Genomic DNA, 25,892 nt, shown 5'->3' on the forward strand with positions numbered 1-25,892 from the left:
GTGGTTGCGATGACCATTCTTTGGGGTTTTCTCGATATTTTCCCATTCCTTTGGAATAAATAAAAACTGATGGCGACTCTGTATTTTTCGCGTAGCGACAGATGGCGACTCTGCTGGGGACATATCCCTAAGCAAGTCAAGCCTAATTTAGGTTGCTTCCTCACATATGTGTATGCTTATCCTTTTGATTGTTTGCCTTGTTTATTGCCTTTTGCTTTAAATTTTGTAATCTATTATGCGGTTCCACGATTCAATGGTAGTGATGGATACTACTTTGATTGCAAGTAACCTTCTGGGAAAGACTCTCTACCCGAGTCTAGAGTGAAAAACTTGAGATAGGAGAGGTTGAGTAGTATGGGCCACCGAGAAGCTTTTCTCGTAAGGGTCGATACGAGAACCTCGCTTAGAGTAGATTCTCTTGGAGACGTTGACGATCGTCAAGCTTTTGGCATAAGCGATTAATGTCTTCATTACGATCCATGACTCTAAGGACCTTTGTAGAACATTGAACCTTCGGCCAGTTAAGATTGATGGTCACGTAGCACGGGTCCCCGAGAAGCTTTTCTCGCGTGGGTCGGTACAAAGTAGGTCTTCTTGATGGAGTTGACGACCGGAAAGCTTTTTCCGTAAGCGGAAAACAGTCAAGGAGGTCTATGACTTTGAGGGAATTGCTCACGGAAAACCTTGTCGATGGTCGCGTAGTGCGGGCCCCCGAGAAGCTGACTTCCCGACATTCATACTACACGCACAATAATCAGAAATTGCTCATGGATCAGTTAAAGCAGAATCAGGTTGCTATGAGGGAGGATATGACCACTGTGAAGGCTCAGATGGGTCAGCTCGTTGAAGCCCTACAAGCTCTGACTAGGGGACAAGAGGAAATGCGTCAGACTAATCTGAGAGCCTCTGCTGCCAACCCTGCTGTTGTGACTATACCGGCGAATCCACTAGGAGGAGTTGGTACACCTGTTGTAGCTCAGCCTCCGCCTGGAAGAGGTCTAGTGTATCAAAATGCTGCTCAGACGTTCAATATCCCCGCCAATGGGAGATTCCAACCCGAGATGGATGATCAGCAGGATGCTTTCTTCACTATAAAGGCTGACTCAGTTTATGAAGCTTTTGGGCATTCTCCTGTTGACCTCGAAAGGAGATTTCAAATTATGGATGAGAGATTCAAGGCGATGCAAGGTCCTGATACCTTTGGGTTGGATGCTGCTGACATGTGCTTAGTGCCAGACGTGAAAATTCCTCCCAAGTTCAAAGTCCCGAGCTTTGAAAAGTATCAAGGGGTCACTTGTCCAAAGACCCACATCCGAGCTTTCTGTCGAAAGATGGCCGCTCATTCTAATGACGAGAAACTCTTAATGCACTTTTTCCAGGACAGTCTTAGTGGAGCTTCTCTGGAATGGTATATGCAGCTCGAGCACACGCATATACGAATCTGGAGGGAACTTGCTGGAGCCTTCTTGAAGCATTATCAGTATAACTCAGACATGGCTCCCAATTGGACTCAGCTCCAAAGCCTTTCTTAAAAGTCGAATGAATCGTTCAAAGAGTACGCTCAACGATGGAGAGACCTGGCGGCCAGGGTTCAACCCCTCTTCTTGAAAGAGAGATGATAAACATGTTCGTGGATACCCTTCAAGGGCCGTATTTCGAAAAAATTATTGAGAGTACCACCTCGGGATTCTCAAACTTGGTCATTACCGGCGAGCGAATTGAGAATGGCTTGAAGATCGACAAGATACAACACACGACAGTTGCGGCTAGTGGAGCGAAAAAGCCTCATTCCGAATTCTCAAGAGAAGAAGGAAGGAGAGACAAATGTAATCGCTAAAGGGGGTGATGGAGGTTACCAAATGCCATACTATCCGGTGGCAGCAGTAACACCTAACCCATATCCGCAACCAGTGTCTGTCATTCCAACCGGTCCTCCAGATATGCAATATCAGCAGCCATACGTGTTAGACTATGGCACGGATCTAGAAGGGGGGGGGGGTTGAATAGATCCCAATTAAAAATTAAGTCGGCGCTACCAATTTAAAAATTGGTTTTGAAAAATTTGTTTTAAGTGCGGAAGCGGCCGAGGAAAATATAGTCTAAAACGAACTGTTATTGGAAAACCGGATATGCGTCAAGCCTATGGATTAGTGATAATATAAAATACGAATCACTACACTCGTCACACAATCAAAGATTTGTTTCACTAGCTAGGATTCCTTGTTCCAATGATTCAAAGAGCAAACCAAACTAGATACACAACTAAGATAATTTTGGTTTAGGCAAATTATCAAACACTTGGTGTGCAAAAACACTCCAAGTGATATTTATGTTGAGTAAGAGATTTCAATTAGTCTAGTACAATATTTAATTGTACTTTGAATTCAAAAACAGAGTTTTAACTTCTTACTCAATTAATATCAAGGTTTGATAAAAGTGCTTATACTAAAATCACTTAATTTTTAAGCTAAAAACAACTATGCTGAAAAATAGAGAAGACAAAGATTTGATGAGGCAGTTCCCCTGTCGTCCTCGCTTCGGGGTACGTCTGCCCTCAATTCTAAAACTAGAATTGAGATGATTTAATAGATATCACCTGTTGAATTTAACCGTTTATACAAGTATTGCAAAGCAAATATACAACCGAACTCTCAAGACGTTGAATGTTGCTTCCACTCCTTGTTCCTTGATTCAAAGTGAATCAAGTCCTTCGATTGTTGTTGATAGACCTCCGATTCCAGCCCCTTTGTTGAACAACCCTCCGTTCTTCAAACCCTCGGCCCGACTGATCTCAGCTACAACAAATCGAACCCGAATTCTTCCCTTCAATATCACCGAATCCGCTACTAGACTGATGAAGACTTCCTCTTCTCAATCACCTTCGCTCATCTGAAACTTGATGAAGAAATTCGTCCAAAAACCCCCAAACACAAACCAGTCTTGGAGGACAAAACCCTAACGGTTTTATTCAAGAAAAAACCTGTCACAAGCTTCAACCCGAACCGGATTCCCCAATCTCGGCTTCGAACCTTATCACCTTTAACCAATCACAAAGCACTTCAAAAATGGTTGTGTGTAGTTGATGTGTTGTGAGATGTTAAAGATGAAGATGATGAATCTTGGACACCTATTTCACTTTTTCTTGTTTCTTTGAACACTTGAATCAATTTGACAAATGTTGGTTGATACAAGTAACTGAAGTTCTATTTATAGTAACAAACCAACCAACGCACTTAACAGCTTTTCAAACAGAGTGGGAAATACTTAAAAAATTGAATTTGCGCACGAACGGTCGACCATAGCAGGTCTGTGCGTCGACTCATGGCCTACAATTTTGGACAGACTAAAAAGCACAACAGTATGCGTCGACCATAGGTCGGCGTGCGCTGACCCGTGGGAAAGTGAAAGCTTCATGCGCCGACCCTGTGGTCGACTCAAGTCTCCATGCACTGACCCGTGACCAACTGCACTATGTTATGCACCGACATGTGGTCGACTCAAGCCTCCATGCGCTGACCCGTGACCAACTACACTATGTTATGCGCCGGCCTATGGTCGACTCAAGCCTCCATGCACTGACCCGTGATCAACTGCACTAAGTTATGCGCTGACCTGTGGTCGACTCAAGCCTTTTATGCGCTGACCCGTGGGAAATGCACTATGTTATGCGCTGACCCTACGGTCGACTCAAACCCTGCAAATCTCCAAAAATTCAGATTTTTGTGGTTTTCATGCATTTTGTCATGACCACATTTTATACACATATGTTGTATGAAATATAGCAATTTAGATGAGCATAGAAAAGGATATGATAGGTGATATGTTGCATTTGTCATGACCATATTTTATCCACATATGTTGTATGAAATATAGCAGTTTAGATGAGCATAGAAAAGGATATGATAGGTGATATGTTGCATTTGTTTTGTAGAGGTGGAATCGACAATGCCGATTCATCCATGGTGGTCATTTGTCATCATCGAAACCTATGATCGTATGTTGTATGACAATTTGCCCTTATAATACGCTCCTCAGCAACTGGTTGCTCCACAACAACAGAACTACTATCAGCAGGGTAGACAAAGACCAAGGAGGCCTCCTAGAAGGTTTGATCCAATTCCCATGCCGTATGGACTTCTGCTAGCTCACTTGCTCAAGGATTCGCAGGTCCAGCTGAGAGAAGCTAAGGCTCCTCCTGTGCCTCTCCCTCCCGGGTATGACATGAACGTCAGCTGCGAGTATCACTCTAGGACGCGGGGGCACTCGATCGAGAATTACAATATCTTCAAGCACAAGGTACAAGACTTGATTGACTCAAAAGCAATATCGTTCAAGCCAGTTGTTCCAAACAACCCCGTGCATGCAAGTACATCTGCAGCGCCATAGTCGGAGCAAGAGTAGATCTGAAATATTTGTATATGTGGGAGAATAAAGAGGATCATTCCAGCAATTTCTGGTTCAATCATGTTCATGTGTGATTTTCTTGTTTGTCATTTGTAACAGTCATTTGTAATAAACTCGTTTGTTTTTGAATAATAATGACATTGAAATGAATATACATGTTTTGAATAAACCCATTCGTGTCCACTCATACTTTATCTTATCAATATTCAAATGTTGGTTTTTGGAAGAGGATGATGGAATTAAAAACACAAAACAAATTCACTGCTCGTGCCCTTTTGAATAAAATCGTGCTGATGATGTAAGGCATTGTTTCAAATCCCAAACACCGGAGATATAAGGAAGATAATCCCTAGTTAACCCCTTAGAGCCAAGGAGTAGGAGTTTCTTTCTTAAATATAAAACCCATAATCTCAAACCGGGGCAGGGTAGTCGTCAATCAGTTTGACCAAGCGGTCAAATTTCAAAAGAGGAGTGTCCCATATGAGGACCAACCATATCTTATCCCTCATAAGAGGTAGGAAACCACCAAATTCCAAATGGTTGTCCCTCACCCACAGAGGCACGAGGCGGTCACAACCCATTCAAATCAATGGACAGATGTCACACGATTTGTTTTAGCAAAAAGAAACAAAGAAAGAAAACAAAAACAAAAAAGAAAGAAAGCCCGCTAAGTTGAAAACTCGAAAACGAGTGACTTAGGCAAAAAATAGGGCATCCCTGTGGATTGTAAATCTGAACCAATCCAACAAAAGTAGGAAAATCGAAAAATCTGCATAAGAGGAATCAAAATAAAATCCTCAGCAAGAGCAAAATGGTGTGGCTACCAAACCAAATAGAAGGTGCATGACTGCCACACCAAAAACCTCTGGGGTTCATTAACTTTCACTCCCAAGTCCCTTTTGGAAGAAGAGTGTTTGTTTCAAACTAACTGAACGTATGACTGGAGAACATCATGAAGAGCGGGTGGGTTAGGTTAGGTTCGAGCCTTATATCCTTTCTTTATAAAAACCATGAACCAGACCATGTTACAACCCTCAAAAGACCTAATTGAAGCAAAGGTTTATTTCGAAGGCATACTATAGTCAGAACGATCGTGTTAAAACTGACTCCTCATCAATTTACTCATATGTGTTGATATTGATATGTGACATTCGTTATCAATGATGCATTCATTAAATGTCATAATTTCAGTGAGCATGTTTGGATTTCAAAACTGCATAAAGATGACATTGCATTATCATTTCAAGAATGGACTTGTCTTACCCGTGAGTAAGCACCTAACATCAAGATATCTGCCACAATGAAAGAACTTGATCTCAAAAGTGCAGAACGCCTGAGACCTCTGTTGAGCAGGGGAAAATCACTTCTCTTGATTACATCCTTCAGAATGACTGAAGACTCTGTCGAGCAGAAAGACAAACCGCTTCGAGATCTCGTCGATCAGAGGCAGTCACGTTGAGAAATCTCTACAAGATTCAGTCAATCTGAAGTAGTCAAGGCGAGATTCAATCAATATCTCTGAAGATCAGTGAATCAGGGGCATTCCCTCAAAAATCAGCCAACCAGAGGCAAAGTTACTTCAAGGCTCGTACTGTGGTAGGCCATCCCAAGAGCACAAGAAGTCAATCTCCCTGAAATGGTTAATTAGAGGAATGTAGTTCCCAGACACTAGGGCAGACCCGATGGTGACAATCCACGATGAAGTTGCTTCTTAACTTGCGATTAGGGAGATCCTTGCAGATACCCAACAACTTGGGGCAAGATGATCCAAAAAGAGGAAGGTTCTCTCCCTACCTGGGAAGGCATTTCCGGATCCATCCTGGGGCATCCGTGGGTCTACGTCAGATCCATTCTCCAACAACAGTAGAAGTCAGATGTCGGGAAGTCATGCGAGACGGAACCCACCATCCATAAATCATAAGCCTTGTAACCCAAAAAACTTTCACCGCATTCATTGCATCGTACCCAAGATTGGGGCATCCGTAGATCCTCATATTATTGCATTAATTTTTCATGCATAATTCATATCATTTCATCCATACATATCATCCAGCATAGCACAAATCTCTCTAACAAGGAAGAGTCAAGCCCAAAACTCTTTTGGCACTATTCAACTGCCCATTTACGTTGGCATATTTCCATAATCCACCCCGTTGGCATTACATAATAAAAAATAAATGACCTTTTTGACCCTTGTAAAGCTCCTGGTCGGCAACCCCGACAAGATTGTTCGAAGTCATCCCTTTTTCGCTTACCTGCCGTAAGCCTGTTGCCTCCTTCATGGAGATGATTTCATTGAGATAACTCTCCTTTCGTGAGTTTATTTCGTTGCTTGGTGCACGAAATCACGTCTCCCCCTCGTTGCCTTTTGCATGAGAAGGGTTGTCCCTGTCAAGACTTTTCCTTTTGATTTGTTTCAAAATACCCAGTGTAGGTTTGGTGAGTCCCGGGAACGGTAGCCATGTTTTGAAAACTTCATCCCCGCCGTCGTGCTTGTGGGACCCCCGGAGGTTTTCGTAACTACAGCAAAGTGTCCAATTGACATAGCCTGCCAAAGCTCAGACCTTGTTTGGCAAACATCTGGCAAAGTCCAATTCTCATTGGCAAGACCCATATCTCTCAAATTCGAAAGACCAATCAAGCAGCAATCGTCAATGTCTATCACTTTTTCAATACCTGTCAGTAATGATCTCCCTTTGCTCGTCAGCGTCTATCACCTTTTTTCGGTACCCTTCGGTATTGATATCTTTTTTCCCAACCTCAGAGTTGTCGCCTTTCTCTTTCACCTGAACTCAAAGTTGATGGTGACTCTTTTTCCAGCCTCGGAGTTGTTGTCTATTTCTCTTATTCCCAATCTCAGAGTTGTCGTCTATCCCTTTCATGTCCGACCTCAGAGTTGTATGTTTCCTCTTTTCCAACCTCAATGTTGTCGCCCTTTTGCAGCCTCAGTGTTGTTATCCCTTTTCCAGCCTCAGAGTTGTTGTCACTTTTCTCATTGACCAACCTCAGAGTTGTATGTTCACCTTTCCTTATCCCATCCCCAGAGTTGATGGTAACCTTTCTTATTTACAGCCTCAGAGTTGTTTCCCCTTTTTCCAACCGCAGTGTTGTTGTCCCTTTTTCCAACCGCAGTGTTGTCTCCCCTTTTTCCAACCGCAGTGTTGTAGCCCCTTTTCCAACCGCAGTGTTGCCGCCCTTTTTCCAACCACATTGTTGTCTCCCCTTTTCCAACTGCAGTGTTGTAGCCCTTTTTCCAATTGCAGTGTTACCGCCTTTTTTCCAACCACAGTGTTTTACCCCTTTTCCAACCACAGTGTTGCCGCCCTTTTTGCAACCTCAGTGTTGTCGGCCCTTTTCCAACAGCAGTGTTGTAGCCCCCTTTCCAACCTCAGTGTTGTCTCCCTTTTCAATCTTAGAGTTGTTGTTACTTATCGTATTACCCCAACCTCAGAGTTGTATGTTGCCTTTCCTTTTCCAGTCTCAGAGTTGTTGTCAGAGTTGTTTATTCTCCTAACCTCGGAGTTGAGTATTTTCTTGTTTCCAACCTCGAAGTTGACGTTTACCATTTTTGCTCCCATCCTCAGAGTTGAACAGCTAGATTTTTCCAACTTCAGAGTCAGTGTGTCTCTTTCAAGCCTCAGAGCTTAGATCCTACTTTTTCCAACCTTAGAGTTGACGGTTACCATCCTTTTCTGGCCTCAGAATTGAGTATCTGTCTGTTTTACACTTCAGAGTGAATGTACTGTGTTACCCCCAACCTCAGAGTTGTATGTCTCCTTATTTCGGCCTCAGAGCTGAATAAATATCTTTTTCAGCCTCAGAGTTGAATGACTACCTTTTTCCAACCCTAGAGTTGACGATTACCATTCTCTTTTCTGACCTCGGTGTCGAATGTCTATCTTTGGCCCAACCTCAGAGTTAACGCTTATCCTGGTTCATCCCCCAGCCTCAGAGCATATCATCTACCCTTTTTTCAACCTTAGGGTTGACGGTCTATCTTTTCTCAACCTCATAGCTAAATGCCTACCTTTTTCCAACATTGTAGTTGATGAACTTTTTTGCCCTTAGCCGCAGAGCTGAATGGCTACCTTTTTCCAATTTGCGAGTTGTTGTGTTTGTTTTCTTATCCTTCAACCTCAGAGTTGACATCTGTAGACCCAACCTCCGAGTTGACGCCTATTACCTTTGTTCTCGGCCTTAGGGTCGATGTCATTCGTTGTGCCCAACCTTAGAGATGATGCCTACTCTTTCTCCAGTCTCAGAACCGATGTTGATCATGATTTTTTTCCAACCACAGAGTTGAGGAGGTCCAATTTTACCCCAGTCGCAGTATTAAGGTCAAATATTTCAATTATCAGCAATCAGTGTTGTTCTTGCTACTGTACCCAACCTCAGAGTTGTTGACCTGCTATTTACCTTCCATTCGCCTATTGTCGTCCTCAGTAAGGTCATCTGCCATCCCGAATCCTAGGATTCTCCTAGCTAACCACAAAAAAAAACAATTACCATATATTCCCCAGCGGAAAATTCTTTCTCAATGCTTTCAAAAAACCTATTAGTAGACATAAATTGAAAAAAATAATCAATCATATTGCATTAGCATACTGCATACTTCATGCATATCTAACCCCTTATATATCCATTTACCACATAACACTCTGATTCCCAGCAGCTGCCCTGCGCAAAGACATGTTTGTTCACCCACATATCCTAGTGAAGAAGTTCCTTCTGACCTATCTTCACATTGCTTTCCATTTTTTCATGGCGTGCAAATTTCCCGTTATTCTAGTATTTAATTCTCTCCTACCTTGATTGTATGGAAGTCGTTGCCATCCATACATTCAGGTCCAAGAAGATTAAATAGGGGCAGCTGTCATACCCTGAAGTTTGCCCTACCCTTCGCATTGATCTTATAGGTCATTAACCCCACACATTTTGCATATCATCTGCATACATTCATCTCATTTGAGTAAGCATGGTTCACCACAAGGAGGTATGTGACTCGAATTCATGTGTTTTCGGTTCATGAGTGGTGCGATTTTCCATTCACCTGATTGGTTCAATTCGATTCGCAAGTTGTGTCAGCTTAGTTCACCAATCCATTGCATATACAATCATCATCTCGTAACCATGTTAATAATTGTTCCAATTAATTCTAACTTCGTGTTGATTTCAACTTCAAATCAAATTTTGAAGTTTAGATTGATTTTTGAGGTTAGATTTGATTTGTGGATTTTTAATTAATCTTTGAGTTTCTGATTAATTGTAGAAGTCATTGTGTCATTTTTAAAATCGTTATTTCGGTTTCAATAATTTTAGATTTTTAATCGTGGTTAAGCCCATTCTCATTCTTTTTTCTTTTTTAGCCTATTATTCATTTTTATTCTTCCAAATAACAATTTAAATCCAAATCCAAATATCCATATCCAATTCAATCCCATTTTTTTCATTTAGTTTATCCATTAACCATTTTCCAAATTAATCCATTTTCTAAACTTCATTCCAATATCCATTTTTGACCCCTATCCATTTGATCAAAAATCAATCTCCATTAAATCCATTGTCAATCCAACTTGAAACCTTAATCCACTTTTTATAATCCAATCCACATTTATAAGCCCATTTTTTTAGTACCAATTATCAATTATTACTCCATATCCAATTCAATTTTTCATATCCATTTGTAATTAATACCAGTACTTCCAAATAAATCATGTTCAGGGAACTGTTACATTGTGTTGAGTCCATGATCATTTTATTGAGCCGCTAAATCCAAAACTATCAAGCTTCACGCGTGAATTTCCAAATAACAAGCTTCACCAAGCTGAAACACGGTGAACGAACGAAAAGCTGCTACAAAACCAAAGCTTTAAAAAGCCGTACAAGCCAAATGCAGCCAAAATAATGTTCAGAACGCAGTACAAGCTGCTATCCATACCCAAAATGCCAACACCGAAACTAAAACGAGACGCATGCGTGCAAGCCAAACTACCTGCTGCAAGGTCAAGCGCAACTCAAAACGCACGTTGTAATAGCAACTACACAATCCAAAGCGCACATGCCAAAACGCTGCAAGCTGCCAAACTCAGCTATTCCACAACACAACTGCAGCGCAAGGCTTCTAAGTACCTGCTACAAGCACTTATGCGCTGCACAAAGCCAAAACTCAAAGCAAGATCAAAACGGCAGCTACGACATGAAAACTCCAAGCTATGTAAGCCTCAAGCTGCAGTGAAAATCCAAAAGTGCAACATAAGCTTACCTGAATATTTCTTACATTCCTTCGTCTTCTCGAGTTCGTCGGTAACCAAGGAATTCCTCGTCTTCGAAGGTTAGTTAGATTTCATTCCTCTTCGTAAATTTTCTTGCCACGATGTAGATCTTGTCTTAAGAAGCCGAGTCCCTGTGATTTGGACTCCAGATCACTCTTCTTTTTTCGTTTTATTTTCGAATCCGAGTTTAGGATCGGTAGATCCTCTTTGGCTCCAGTTTGGTTGATCGGATGAGATTCAAGGCATCTAAATTGAGGCGAGAGGGAGCGATTAGGGCGATGGTTGTGCTCCACCTCCGTCGACTAAGAGTTTCGGCGCGGCGGAGCTTTGAACGTCGATATTCCTCCATTGTTCCACCTTGCGTGTTGTTGAGAGTGTTGAAGGCAGAAGGTGTTAAGGACCTTTTGTCCCTTGTTGTGCGTACTTTGGGCCGCCAATTGACGTTCCAGACCCGTTCTGCATTTGTGAATCTTTTCACATTATTGTTGTTAGTTTAGGTTTAGGTAATTAGATTAATAGATGATTTTAGAAGCTAATTGGTTATTAGGATTAGTTAAGAATAACAGTTAATAATAACTAGGATAGTCATTGTTTAGAAATTAATTTTGATAAATACTTTACGAAATAATTAGATAATTTTGTGTAGAGATTTAATTGATAATTTTGTTTAGGAATTAATTTCTGACATTTGTTTAGAATTGGTAATTGTTTGGATTGATATTTGGTTAATATTTTAAAATTGATATTTTTGTTAATTGCTTTCTTGAAATATTAATCTACTTTGTTCTCATTTCTAACAAGTAACTTTTAAGTTTTACCTCTAACATCTAACAATTAACGTCTAATTCTTTAATTTCCGCATTCTAACCACTAACTTTTAAATTCCGCTCCTAACATTTACTCCCTCCGTCCCATATTATAAGCAAATTTCACCTGTTTAGATTCATTAAATAGTTAATGTATCTAGTCTATATATAGATCAGATACATCAATTGTTTAATGAATCTAAAAAGATGAAATTTACTTATAATATGGGACGGATGGAGTAAATTTTAAAGTCATTTACCTTATGTTGCTTTACTTTGCTTTTGTTTTTGCTTTATGTCATATTGTACATCCATTATCATTCTTCACTTCATTCTAAAAATAACCTAAAAATGATAAAGACTTAAAAGATACAAAAAAATAAAGATAATTCTGTAGCATGTAATGGACATTGGAATGGACTTAGAGATTGTTGTTAGGACCCTTGCAAAAGACCTTGGACAATCATTCAACCCTAACCCGGAAGGAGCATTCAAGAATCAAGATAAATTGTAATCTTTTATGTGCTTTCTAGTTTAGGACACACTTGCACACACACGGATTTCTCTTGGGCTACCTGACAATGAGACCTTTTACTTCCAGCACTCCCTTGTACTTTACATGTACCCCATCCCCTTTCCGATGTACGCATTTACTTGCTTTCTTTTATTTCTTTATAGCTACTCCTTAGGCATTAGGAACGTTCACCCATTCAAAATTGATAATCAAACCCTTGATCCAATGTCAAGCAGTCTCTTTTTCAAGTCAAACTCAATAGACAAACCCTTGATCCAATGGCAAGCGGTCTTTTCCAAATCAAATCCAAAAACACAATAAATGGCGATTAGGATCGTACGTCACAAGCCTTATGCGATAAAGAAGGGATGAGACTGGAGCTTTCCTACACTCATTCTGAATGCTTAGAACACAAGACGTTTGGCTTGGTAGTTTGAGGTATTCACCTTTATCCATAGTCTTTAGTGCAATCTGAAATCAATAACACTTTCTCCAAAACTTAAAAACAACTCAACGCATTCAAACCTTTTGTTTGAGCCTTAGGGCGACACTATCGAAAACCCTTCTTCAAGGTAATAAAATCAACAAAACAAACAAACAATTTTAAACCCACGAACTACGGGGCTCTGATTTCCTGCTTCAACAAGTGGGCATACGTAGGCACGAGGATCCATTGCTTGGCGAGCACACTAATTTAAAATCTACCTCAACTCCGCAAACCTTTGGCAAGTAAACATTTGATAACAAATAAACACGTAAGCACAAACATCCTAGATGGTTCCCATGGAGTACCATGGATGTGAGAGGTGCTAATACCTTCCCATTGCATAACCGACTTCCGAACCTGTTCGTGGTTGCGATGACCATTCTTTGGGGTTTTCTCGATATTTTCTCATTCCTTTGGAATAAATAAAAACCGATGGCGACTCTGTATTTTTCGCGTAGCGACACCCTTGATTCATCTGCTACTATGTCTTTCTGCTTAATTGTTATTTTATTATTATGGTATATGTCTGATGTTTTGTTCTTATTTGATCAAGGAATATTCCATATGATACATTGGAAGACACTGAAGACTGCTAGCTATTGGAATGCTTGCTTAGATGTTATGGTTATATTTATTTGATACTTTGGTCTTCATATGATTCTTGGATATTTCTCATTGCTTATTGCTTATTGCTTGTCAAAGTCCGAAGGAAAATGGGTTTCTATATGACATACTTGTCTGTTGGATTGCATCCCATTGGTCAAATCTTTCCAACTCTTAACTTTTAATTTTTGTCTAGGATAATCTCTTCGTCTTCTCCCACTTATTTAATTTCAAAATCTCTCCCTCTTTTCAAAAACTTGCTTTGCTTGTGATTTCAAAACTTAGATATGTTTAATGATTAGAAACTTTTCCCTTATGCTATTGTAAATAAACTTAATCATATTGATTTAAACTTCAAAAGACAAAAAAAACTAACAACCTCATCCAAACCTTTTGCTTTTTTGTGCCTTTTCTTGTTAAGCTTTTGTTAAAATCAATTCATCAACTTCTTTGAAATTTTTACCGCGAACTACGTGGTTTTGATCCCTCATTTTTATTTGGTACGTAGGCATAAGACCGAAGCTCTTGTCAAACACAAAAATATAATCAATGAATTATTTTCTCATCCCCCCACTCTATATTTTATCAAACATCATTTATACCAAAAACATATGCACACAAAAAGGGCTCCCTAGGAGTACCTAAGACACTTTGGGTGCTAACACCTTCCCTCTATGTAACCAACCGCCTTGCCTATAATCTCTGGCATTTTATTAGTTTTGATTTGAAAACTTCTTATCTTTGGATTTTGTTCGTACTTTTCCCTTTTCCTTTGGAAACAATAAAAGCCCGGTGGCGACTATGGTTTTACTGACATCAAGTTTATCCATAGCTTGATTGGTCATGAATTTACTGCTACAGAAATTAAGTGGCGACTCTGCTGGGGACATAGTCCTCAGTGGGTTTAGCCTACTTTTTATGTGTATATATTTGTATATTTGATGTTTGTTTGATTATATTATAGTGTGATATTCAGTCTGTTGTGTTTGGTGATCTTTGTATGGTGAGATAAGTTCTAACCCGAACTTGAGTGCAATTAAGATAGGAGGATGGTATATTCATGTTCAAATCGTGTGGAATAGTCCTTAACGAGTTGGCTTGAGACCCGTCTACTCAGTGGAGACCTCTTTAGAGTTACTGATGTCACACAAGTAATTTGTGGATAGGAATTACTATCTCTAATTTAGGGGTCCGAGAAGCTGAGGATCATAGAACATTTAACCCAACATGGCCTATTTAGGACGTACTGTAGAGATTGTTCAAGTGTAGACTTGATAACAGTTGTTACGCGATACTACACTCATACGAGTTTCTCTTGATAATATTATGGGTTGATGAGTCAGTCACCCTGACCTATAATATCTGATAGATGGGATCACGACTCTCGGAACTTTTTAGAACATGATCTCTGGGTTTTTATCCTTAGTACACTCCTTTGGGATGGTCCTTAACCTGACTTCGTGCTCGTGATTCGCAATGAACCCTTTGATTCTCGGTTAATCCGATCGATCTCATCAAATATCAATGGAACTTGGGTGTTGATAAGGTGAAAGCCATAATCCACCAAAATGGATTATCGATCTTGATGATGACTTGATCCATCCCTTGACCTTTTGTTTGTGTTTACCTTGTGTGTGATCCCTTATGTGTGATTGTTGCATTCATGCATACATGCGCATCATAACATTCATCACATAAGAAAATTTTAATTTAACTAAGGTCTTATTTGCAAATATTTTCAGACCATGGATTGTGGACGAAGGAATACTAAAAGGTACAGTTTCAGATGTCCTGATTTGAAGGAATTAAGGAAATTGTCATCCTTTGTATTAGATCCCTTGGATTTCAAGCAACGTCATGGGAAGCTTTTGTCTGTGTTATCTACTGATGTGGTTGAAGGACTTCTAAGTTTTTTGGTGCAGTTTTATTACCCCTCTACTGGTGCTTCACTTTTCCTGATTATCAGCTTGTGCCTATGTTGGAGGAGTATGCCCATCTCTCGGGTATGCCCATATCTAACAAAGTACCTTTCAGTGGATAGGAGGACATTCCCATATCTCATGTCATAATCGAAGCTCTTCGTCTGAATAAATCTGAGATTGATGCTTATTTGGTGAAGAAAGGAGGTATTCTTGGGTTGACTTCTGAGTTCCTCATTGGTAGAGCCATTGTTTTCGCTCAAGCCTGCAACATGGATGCTTTTGAAGCTATATTGGTATTGTTCATCTATGGTTTAGCCTTGTTCATCTATGGTATTGTTCATCTATGGTTTAGCCTTGTTCCCTACCGCAAGATCAACCAAGCGCTGGAGTCGTCTACAAAGGAGCATGACCTTACCAAGGAGAAACTAGCTAGGGCCTTGAGGGTTATTGAAGATGAGAAGAGGAGACAAATCCTTGTGAGGGATCAGAGAGATGCCAGAACTAAAGTCCTTGCCACAGAATGGGAAGCTGAGAAAGTGAAGATCATTGCCGAGAGAGATCACTACCTTGCTGAGAGGGATCATTATTCCCGACAGATGAAGATTTACCAGAACGAGGTGGGGAGATTGCAGCAGGAGAACACTGAGCTTAGGTTCGCGGTGAAGTTTACCAAGATGGTAGATGATGCAGAACCTTCTGTGGGGCCTTCTTCAGTGTAGCCTTTTGTTATCATTTGTGTTGAATTACCGTCAGGCCTGTTGACGGAATTCACTTGTTTGTATTTTCTTTCTGATTCTGGAGAACTGTATTTGACTTGTATCAGCCTGATGTATGACTCTCGCACTTATTGTGCACTCTTGATATGCAATGGTTGTTTTCATTCAGTGATCGATCTTCAATCTTTATTTGCTTTCCTGTATTCACTCACACAGCACACACATGGTTGGGTGGTATCTTTGCTAAATCATAATTCTCTGCATTGTATGTCAAAATCAAATGATGAATGTCAGAATGTTGCTGCCGAATTATTATCTGTCTCGATGAAGCCAGGATCGAAAGACAGAATGTTCCTCATATGGATAGACATTGCATTCATGCATGAATCATAATAACTTGTCTTCTATTTTGCAGGTGTCGGTCTCTAACGTGCTTGATTGTTTCAGGAATCATTGCTCGTGCGCGTAGAGTCATTCCTCTGCACACAACCCGTCCGCACAAATACTTCACCAGACGCAACACACCTAGGCTGATGGATCTACCTAATGCAGATTTTCTCGAGCTGAAGGAGAAAATGAACGAACTGATTAATGTCATGCAAGGGTTTGCTGTGGGCCAGAAAGCACTTGCTGATAAAGTGGAGAAGCTCGAGCGGGCTTCAGCTGCTAACAGTGGTGTCAACTTGGAGGGTGTCTCTAACCATGGCCTTGGTGGTTCCAGGGATGGAGGAGATCTCGGGAAGAGGACAACTGTTGGTGTAGTGACTAATAATGCTGGGGGTTTTGGTGCTGCCACAAGTGGTAGACCAGGTCCGATGGGTAACAATATGAAGGACAACCTGTTTCCTCCTTTCTTTGGGACTGAGGAGGATAGAGAGGAGGACAGAGAAGCAGATCAATTCTCCATGCTTAACGAACAGTTTGGTCAATATGGTGTTCAACCGCCAAATAAAGAGATTCAGGTGCTTGCGGAGAAGATAAGGGCTCTGGAAAGCCATGCTACTCCGGGGTTTGTTAATATGTCGAATATGGGGCTGGTCGAGGGGATTGTGATCCCGCAAAAGTTCAAAGCGCTTGCATTTGACAAGTACAATGGGAGTTCTTGCCCGGAAACTCATCTCCAGGCTTTCGTCCGTAAGATTTCTGCTTATACAATGGACCAGAAGTTGTGGATGTACTTCTTCCAAGACAGTCTGTCTGGAGGATCCTTGGAATGGTACACTAAATTAAAATCTTCTGACATTAAAAGCTAGCAAGATCTTGGAGATGCATTCTTTAAACAGTACCAATTTAATGCTGATATGGCTCCTAGCCGTACCCAACTGCAGGGTATGTCTCAGAAGCCTAGTGAAGGGTTTAAAGAATATGCCCAGAGGTGGAGGGAGCTGGCTGCCCGAGTCCAACCACCGTTGGTAGACCGAGAAATGTCAGATCTGTTTATGGGTACCCTTCAGGGGACATTTGCAGAAAGGATGGTTGGATGCCCGGTTACCAATTTTGCCGATATTGTGGTGGCCGGAGAAAGGATTGAAAGTTGGTTGAAGCTGGGGAAGATTCAGGGTAATGCTTCGTCATCCGGATCGAAGAAGCCCTTTGGAAATGGTCAGAGGAAGAAGGAGGGTGATACCAGTGCCGTGTATACCCAAAGAGGACAGAGTAGGGATCGTTACTACCAACACACTGCTGCGGTAACCATTCCTGCTGATAACAATCAACCTGCACAACAACAACAACCACAACAGCAACGGCAGCCATTTCAACAGAGACCGCAGAGGGCTGGGTATCAGGTGCGAGGGCGAATGAATGATCGTCAATTTGATAGACCACCTGTGACCTATTCATTCTTGTTGAAAAAGTTGAAGGATTTGGGGTTGGTCCAGCTGAGGACATTGGCTCCGTTGAGACCTGATCAGAGGCCTCCCAGTTTTGATGAGAATGCCAAATGTGAATTTCACTCGGGTGCCCCTGGACACAATGTAGAAAATTGCAAAGCTTTTAAGCATGTGGTCCAGGACTTGGTGGATTCTAAGGCAATCAATTTTGCACCGTCTCCAAATGTTAATGCTAATCCCATGCCCGCGCATGGTCAAGTGGGGGTGAATGCAATTGCTGAAGAGGGCAGAATCGGGTTGATGAGTGTAAATCAATTGAAGACTCCGTTGGCTGAGGTCAAATGACAGTTGTTGCAGAATGGGGTCTTTCCGGGTTGTGATGACTATTGTGCTGCGTGCACCGTTGCTCCTGATGGGTGTGTATTGCTAAGGGAGGCTGTCCAGAGGCTGATGAATGAGGGAAGCCTCAGGTTTGAGAGGATTGATTCGGGGAAGGAAGATGTCTCCACCATAACCATTTACTTCGACCCGGTTGATTTGTGAACGCTGGCAGATGCGGCTCCAGTTACTATCACGGTACCTGGGCCAATTCCTTATGACAAAGATGACGCCGTGCCGTGGCATTATGGTGGGGAAGTATACTGTAATGGGGAGAAGTTGGAAGATCAGGCTGCAGGTGAAACCACCGTTTCAAAGGTGGATAATGCCGGACCCAGTGTTTTCACTCGCAGTGGAAGGTTGTTTGCTCCTGATGCTTTGAGGAGTGGGGATGGAGAAAAAGAAAAGAAAGATAAGGCCGAGGCTTTAGCCAGGGCAAGAGGGAAACAAGTGATAAATGAAGGTACTTCTGTGGTGACACCGGCGCCTGGTGGGTCGGAGAAAGAACTTGATGATGAAGCTGAAGAATTCATGAGGATCATCAAGAAGTAAGAGTACAAGCTTGTGGACCATCTGCAGCAGACCCCATCCAAGATCTCAATCTTGTCGTTGTTGTTGAGTTCCGAGGGGCATAGAGAGGCTTTGCTGAAGATTCTGAAGAGAGCCTATGTTCCCCAGGAGATAACAATTAATCAGTTAGAGACGGTGGTGTCAAATGTCAATGCCAGTCATGGGCTGGGTTTCACCGATCTTGATTTAACTGTGGATGGGAGGAATCATAATCGGGCTTTACACATTGCTATGTAATGTAAAGGAGCCGGGTTCTCGCATGTGTTGGTTGATACCGGTTCCTCTTTAAATGTGTTGCCAAAGAAAGCCCTGGCGAAGCTGAACTGTGAAGGGTTAATCTTGACGCCCACTGACCTGATAGTGAGAGCCTTCGACGGTTCTAAACGGGTAGTGTTTGGGGAAGTGGAGCTCCCGGTGAAGATCGGGCCCGAGGTGTTCAAGTCGGTATTTTATGTCATGGATATTCAGCCGGCATACAGTTGCCTATTGGGTCGCCCATGGATTCATGCTGCTGGGGCAGTGACTTCGACTTTGCACCAAAAATTGAAGTATATCTGGGACGGGCAGGTTGTCACAGTCTGTGGAGAGGAGGATATCTTCGTCAGCCACCTATCATCGTATAAGTATGTTGAAATGGACGGTGAGATATGAGAAACACCGAGTCAAGCAGTCGAAACCGTCAAGGCGGAGAATGCTCTTTTTGCCAAAGAGGAGGAGAAGCCATCCATTTCTTCGTATAAACAGGCTGCTGAAGTGGTGAAGAGTGGGGAAGCTCCAGGTTGGGGAAAGATGATGGACATCACCGCCAAGAAGGATAGATTTGGAGTGGGTTATCAGCCGGGCCGAGGCTCGTTTGGACAAGGTAGAGGACGTCGTCCGTCATTCACGTTCACCAGTGCTGGCATGCTGGATCCATATCACATCTGTATGGTGAGTGAAGAAGTTGACAGTGATTGCGAAATAGATCAATGGATAAAGCCGTGCGTACTAGGAATGGAAGTCCAGAACTGGAAGGCCGAAAAGATCATCACTGTCACTCTACTTGAAGAGTAATATTTTTCTGTTTTCAATTTTATTTGCATGAAAGCCATACGTTTTGCCCGAAACGTAATGGTTCATTGTAAGGGCCACCTCATGTTTCATTTTGCAAAATTTGCATCATAAATAAATGGATGTTTTTCAGTAAAAGCGGTGTTCCCTGTTTTTCATTTATTTTTGCAGTTTAAAAAACAAAAATAAAAATGGCAATGTTTTCATTTTCCTTTTCAATTTGTTTCGCTCCGGTTCTAAAGCAATGCATGAATCAACATTCATGCAGATGCGATCATTCACCTGATCTCGTTGATAACAATCCTGTTACACCCTCATATGACTTCGACAATCCGATCTATCATGCCGAAGAAGAAGGCGAAGAAGATTGTGAACTGCCAGAGGAATTAGCCAGGTTGTTAAAACAAGAGGAGAAGGTGATTCAGCCGCACGAGGAGCAAGTTGAGGTTGTGAATCTGGGTACCGATGAGGTCAGAAAGGAAGTGAAAATTGGGGCTGCTTTGGAGGCGAGTGTCAAGAGCAGAATGGTAGCATTGTTGAAAGAGTATGTTGATATCTTCGCCTGGTCTTATCAGGATATGCCAGGGTTGGATACCAATATCGTTGTGCACAAGCTACCGTTAAGAGCAGATTGTCCTCCAGTGAAGCAGAAGTTGCGCAGAACTCGACCCGAAATGGCCATGAAAATTAAAGAGGAAGTGCAGAAGCAGTGGGATGTTGGTTTCCTAGCTGTCACTAATTATCCGCCTTGGGTTGCAAACATTGTGCCGGTCCTGAAGAAAGATGGGAAGGTGAGAATGTGTGGACTACCGGGATCTGAACAGAGCTAGCCCGAAGGATGATTTCCCGCTACCTCACATTGATGTGTTGGTAGACAATACAACTCAGTTCTCGGTGTTTTCCTTCATGGATGGCTTTTCTGGCTATAATCAAATCAAAATGTCGCCAGATGATATGGAGAAAACAACGTTCATCACACCATGGGGCACTTTTTGTTATAAGGTGATGCCATTTGGTCTCAAGAACGCCGGTGCTACTTATCAGAGAGCCATGGTGACTTTGTTTCATGATATGATTCATCATGAGATCGAATGTTATGTTGATGACATGATAGCAAAGTCCCAGACAGAAGAGGGGCATTTGGTAGATCTGGCCAAGTTGTTTGACTGGTTGAGACAATTCAGACTGAGGTTGAATCCGAATAAGTGCACTTTCGGAGTGCGGTCCGGTAAATTGCTGGGGTTCATTGTAAGTGAAAAGGAATCGAGGTTGATCCTGCTAAAGTAAAAGCAATACGAGAAATGCCTGAACCGAGAACAGAGAAGGAGGTTCGTGGTTTCTTAGGTAGATTGAACTACATTTCACGGTTCATATCTCACCTAACAGCCACGTGTGAGCCAATATTCAAGTTATTGAGAAAGGATCAAACGGTCAGGTGGAATAATGATTGCCAAGCGGCATTTGAAAAGATAAAAGAATATTTGCAGGAGCCTCCGATTCTGATGCCTCCTATGGAGGGACGACCGTTAATTCTGTACTTGACAGTCCTCGAGGGGTCTATGGGGTGTGTATTGGGGCAACATGACGAGTCTGGTCGAAAAGAGCATGCCATATACTACCTTAGCAAAAAGTTTACCGACTGTGAAACAAGATATTCACCGCTCGAGAAAACTTGTTGTGCTTTGGTCTGGGCTGCTCGCCGACTGAGGCAGTATATGTTGGTTCATACCACTTTATTGATTTCCAAGATGGATCCAATCAAGTACATTTTTGAAAAGCCAGCATTGACCGGACGGGTTGCGAGATGGCAAATGATTTTGACTGAGTATGATATACAGTATACTTCTCAGAAAGCAATCAAGGGGAGTGTATTGTCTGATTACCTCGCCCAGCAACCTATTGAGGATTATCAACTGATGAAGTTTGAGTTCCCTGATGAGGACATCATGTTTCTCAAATCAAAAGATTGTGAGGAACCAATCCCGGAGGAGGGGCCTGACCCTGAATCCGAATGGATTCTGATGTTTGATGGGGCCGTTAACGTAAAGGGTAATGGTGTTGGTGCTGTTTTGGTTACGCCGAAAGGGTCTCACGTTCCTTTTGCTGCCCGGCTAACATTTGAGTGCACCAACAACGTGGTTGAATACGAAGCTTGTATCTTGGGGATTGAAGAGGCGATTGATTTGCGGATCAAAAACCTTGTTATATATGGAGATTCAGCTTTGGTTATGAATCAGGTTAACGGAAAATGGTATACGCATCAATCTCATTTAATTCCATATCGGGATTATACGAGGAGATTGTTGACGTTTTTCACCAAGGTGGTTTTGCATCATGTGCCTAGAGAAGAGAATCCGTTGGCAAATGCTTTGGCTACTCTGGCTGCCTTGATTAAGGTGCAGTGGTGGAATCAGTTCCCAAGTGTTGAGGTGGGACGTCTGGATAGACCGGCTTATGTGTTTGCTGTTGAGACATTGCCTGATGATGAGAAGTCGTGGTATGACGATATCAAGCGCTATTTGGAAACCCAAGAGTATCCTGAGGGAGCATCCAAGAAGATGGTCGTGACCTATAAAGATTGGCATGAGATGTTGCCGTTTGCATTGCATGGGTATCGAACCTCGGTGCGTACATCTACTGGGGCAACGCCTTTCTCGTTGGTATATGGAATGGAAGCCGTGCTACCGGTTGAGGTTCAAATTCCGTCTTTGAGAGTCCTGATAGACGTGAAATTGCAAGAGGCTGAATGGGTAAGGACTCGGTACGAAGAGTTGAGCCTGATTGAGGAAAAGAGGCTAGCGGCCATTTGTCATGGGCAGTTGTACCACCAGCGGATGAAACGCGCTTTTGACCGAAAGGTGCGACCTCATGTGTATCACGTAGGAGATTTGGTGCTGAAAAGGATCCTTCCTCCTCAAAACGATCGTAGAGGCAAGTGGACACCCAATTATGAAGGTCCATTCGTGGTCAAGAAGGTTTTCTCTGGCGGAGCCTTGTTGTTAACGACCATGGATGGCGAGGATTTTCCATCCCCTGTGAATGCGGACGCAGTTAAAAAATACTTCGTATAAGAGACCCGCTGGACGAAAAGAATAAAATAGTCCAGGCAAAAATGGGCATCCCGGCGAACCGAAAAAAAAATGATGAAAATGTTCGGGCAAAAATTAGGGATAAAAAAGAGAAAAATGTACACCCGGCAAGTCGAAAACCTGAAAAGGCGGCTTGGGCAAAAAAGGGTATCCCGGTGGATTGAAAACCCGAAAGGGCGGTCCAGGCAAAAGAGGGATTGAAACGAACAATTGCGTCTAGCATGATCGTTTGCGCTTTGGTTAAGACACCAGGATAATCCCTGGCAGGGATCAGTCGGAAGCGTCTTGTTCAGTAGGCAGAAGGTATGGAGAGTCTGAAGACATATGGGGTGTAACCGAGTTGGAACTCAATGAGATCGCGGTTTCACATTGCCATTAGGATAGATTTTCCTTTTGTGCGCAATTACCTCTTTTCAGGAATTGCTTCCTTTGTATTGCTCAGTTATGAGCCACACTTTTTCGATCAATAAAATGCATATTCAGTCAAATAATTTTGTTTTTTGTTCTCATTACCGCTTTGATTGCAAAAACATCCAATTGTTTGTGATAAAGAATCTTGCATTTTTAGACATACAGGTCCCTTCTAATGCATGCTTATAAGATTGAAGACTTGAAATCTTATTCCGAAGGTTGAGTGACCCAAGTGTTGAAATTTTGGCATACCTGGGGCATGTTTTTATCTAACGATCTCTGTTGCAGGTGCTGTTAGATATTTTCACTCACTTGCAGGTTGTGATGTGAGGCTTTTGACAAAAAGATCCCCGTGGAATCTAATCAGGGACGAATGAATGGAGGAATGGTGAAAAGACGGCGAGGGATGACGACGATCCTGAATATTAATCAAGAAGACTCTTCAAAGTCTGAGGACTGGAAAGTTTGTATAAATCCAAGGAGTTCGATCACCGTCGAGTACGGAGGAGTTGGGAATACAAGGTGATGAATCAGAAAAGTCCAAACGAGTTTGGGAGTTCTCAAAAGTGGAAAGCTGACACTGGAGTTGGATGGTGAATACCAGGGATCGACGAGTCGACGGGTGTTCTGTGCCAGAATTTCCTTGTTTCCCCAAGCAGAGGCGGAACTGTTATCTCCCCGGCAAATTCAAGGTCCGAGTCTTCCCTAGCAGGGTCGGGATGGTTATCTCCCCAGCAGGTTTGAGATCGGTGTTCCTCAGCAGCCAGGCCTGAAGGTTGCTATTTCCCAGCGGAGGTGTCTGTGGGTAGTTGTTTCCCCTAGCATGGCGGAGCTTGTTAATTCCCCAGCAAGTCGAGGATGAAGGTGAGAAAAACAAGAAAGGGGGGGTTTGAATTGTTTGGAAAAATAAGCGCTTTTCAAAAAGAAAATCACACAAGGATTTTATACTGGTTCGCTTATAACACAAAGCTACTCCAGTCCACCCGGCCAAGGTGATTTCGCCTTCAACAAGGACTTAATCCACTAATCTTGAAAGATTACAACAAACGTCTAAGAGAAAAATCTCTTAGTCCTCTCAAGTATACAGACTACACAGAGTCACTTGAGGAAATCAACAAACAAAAGATGAAAGATAAATGTAATCTAGAGTGCTTCTAAGAAAGCAAATATTACAATGTAAAGAACAAAAGTTTTTCACGTTATAAGCAAAAGCTTCGTGAAGATCTTAGAGAGAAGAGTGTTTTTTCTTGACTTGGTGTTTCAGTATAATTTTGGCTTGTTGGCTTGCTGATTGTTTACTTCTTCAAGGTTGATTGCAGCCTATTTATATATCAGTTGAAGTAATAGTTGAAACTGGTGGATATTGAGATGAAGTTACGCCATCACATAAAAGGCTTTTGCAGGATAACTTTTTCTTCTTGAAATGACCACTTACCACAAGTAGTATTTTCTTTATTGAGATTGGAGATTAACGTCTCTTTCTCAATTAGGAAATCCATTTGAAAATCTTTACTTGTCTTCAACGTTACTCTTTCATGATTAGCAAATCCATAATCAGAGTATTTGTGTTTCTGGAGAACCTTGGAATCTTGCTTCTGATGTTGATCTAAATAGATTCTTCAGATAGCGTTGTTCAGAGTCAGAGGTTCTAGGACTTACTTCTTGTTCAGATGCTTCTGATACTTGTTGTTTAGTTCAGAGTTAGACTTTCTTGAACTTGTTTCTACTTCAGAGCTTCTGATCATTTGATAATATGCTTCTGATCTGGTACTCTATCTGATGATGTCATCAGATTTCTTTCTTCTATCTTTAGAATCCTGCACACTTAGAAACTTTTCGTTAGGGTGCCATTTTTGGTTTCATCCTTTGTTATCATCAAAATCAAGGAATCTGTTGTAGAACAATTTTTGTTCTTACAATCTCCCCCTTTTTGATGATGACAAAACAACTTTAATTAGCAGATGAAACATGAATAAAATTAGATCAGATAGACAGAAGCTCCCCCTGAGATAATGCTAGGGAGTTCAGAAGTTCTTACCAGAGCTTCTAAGTAATGAGGTTTCTGAAACTTTCTGCAATTTCTTAAGTCCAGGTTAGATAAATTTATTTTTAAGAAAAATATGTTGCAGAATGCTTAAGGTTTTAGACAATATTTTCATCAGAGCTATTAATGATTTCTCCCCCTTTTTGTCATAATCAAAAAGACATAGTAAAAAAATAACTTGAAGAGAAAAAAACATTGCATTAATATAGAAGCACAAAGGCAATAGGCAAACAAAACATCAGATTCAAAAGAACAAGAAAAACATCAGATCCAAAGGAAGACAGAAGCAAAAACAATAGGCAAGCAAAAAATAAATCCTAAGTGCCTAAGGGTTCGGAGGTGGAGGCATTCTCTGAAGCAGCATTGCAAGCATACTCTGGATGTTTTCGTTGACAGTATCTTGCTTGTCCATTCTGGCCCGGAGTTCATTCTGATCTTGCTTGAGTTCTTTCAGAGTCTGAAGAACCGTAGGGATCACAGAAGAGGACTCCCCCAGAGTCAGAGCCTGCTGAGCTTCAGCTTCAGCAGCAGCTTGTGCTTCTGCATCCGCCAGAGCCTTGGCTTCAGCTTCCTTTTGCCTTAGAAGTTCATCTTCCTTAGCAAGTCTTTCTTCTTCTAGCCTTTTTGCTTCTTCTGCTTCTCGCGCAATCCTCTCTTCCTCCAGCCTTCTGGCCTCAGCTTCTCTGGCAAGTCTCTCTTGAAGTCTTGCCTCAGCATCTCTGATGTAGCCATTTCTGACTTGTTCAGAGATACTCTTCAGCCTAAAGGACTCAGAGGTCATCCAACCAATGACT

The 25,892-nt window shown here is 41.8% G+C and overlaps 2 protein-coding genes across 3 annotated transcripts; both read left to right on the forward strand.

Annotated features, from left to right (window-relative positions):
- Positions 1-653: 653 nt before the first annotated feature.
- LOC127122782 (uncharacterized) lies at positions 654-1,532 on the forward strand. The gene has a single exon (XM_051053069.1). It carries the CDS (start codon positions 654-656, stop codon positions 1,530-1,532), a length of 879 nt encoding a protein of 292 aa, XP_050909026.1.
- An 8,571-nt stretch (positions 1,533-10,103) lies between these two features.
- On the forward strand, positions 10,104-15,750 carry LOC127119046 (uncharacterized). Of its 2 annotated transcripts, none has more exons than XM_051049261.1 (2): positions 10,104-10,735; positions 14,829-15,750. In XM_051049261.1, exons 1-2 carry the CDS (start codon positions 10,309-10,311, stop codon positions 14,855-14,857), a joined length of 456 nt encoding a protein of 151 aa, XP_050905218.1. In that variant the 5' UTR covers positions 10,104-10,308; the 3' UTR covers positions 14,858-15,750. The 2 variants fall into 2 exon arrangements, with proteins under 2 accessions (XP_050905218.1, XP_050905217.1); XM_051049260.1 differs by lacking the exon at positions 14,829-15,750 and adding an exon at positions 13,037-13,234.
- The last annotated feature ends 10,142 nt before the right edge of the window (positions 15,751-25,892 follow it).

This window comes from Lathyrus oleraceus, chromosome 2 (assembly GCF_024323335.1).
Source record: "Lathyrus oleraceus cultivar Zhongwan6 chromosome 2, CAAS_Psat_ZW6_1.0, whole genome shotgun sequence".
In the NCBI taxonomy this organism is placed as follows: domain Eukaryota; kingdom Viridiplantae; phylum Streptophyta; class Magnoliopsida; order Fabales; family Fabaceae; genus Lathyrus; species Lathyrus oleraceus.

Excerpts from the sequence above, each read along its gene's own strand:
- LOC127122782 (XM_051053069.1), top strand. The coding sequence starts at position 654 with ATGACTTTGAGGGAATTGCTCACGGAAAACCTTGTCGATGGTCGCGTA.
- LOC127119046 (XM_051049260.1), top strand. The coding sequence starts at position 10,309 with ATGTTCAGAACGCAGTACAAGCTGCTATCCATACCCAAAATGCCAACA. Across the intron at positions 10,736-13,036 it reads GGAATTCCTCGTCTTCGAAG|GAATATTCCATATGATACAT; the intron begins GTTAGTTAGATT and ends TATTTGATCAAG.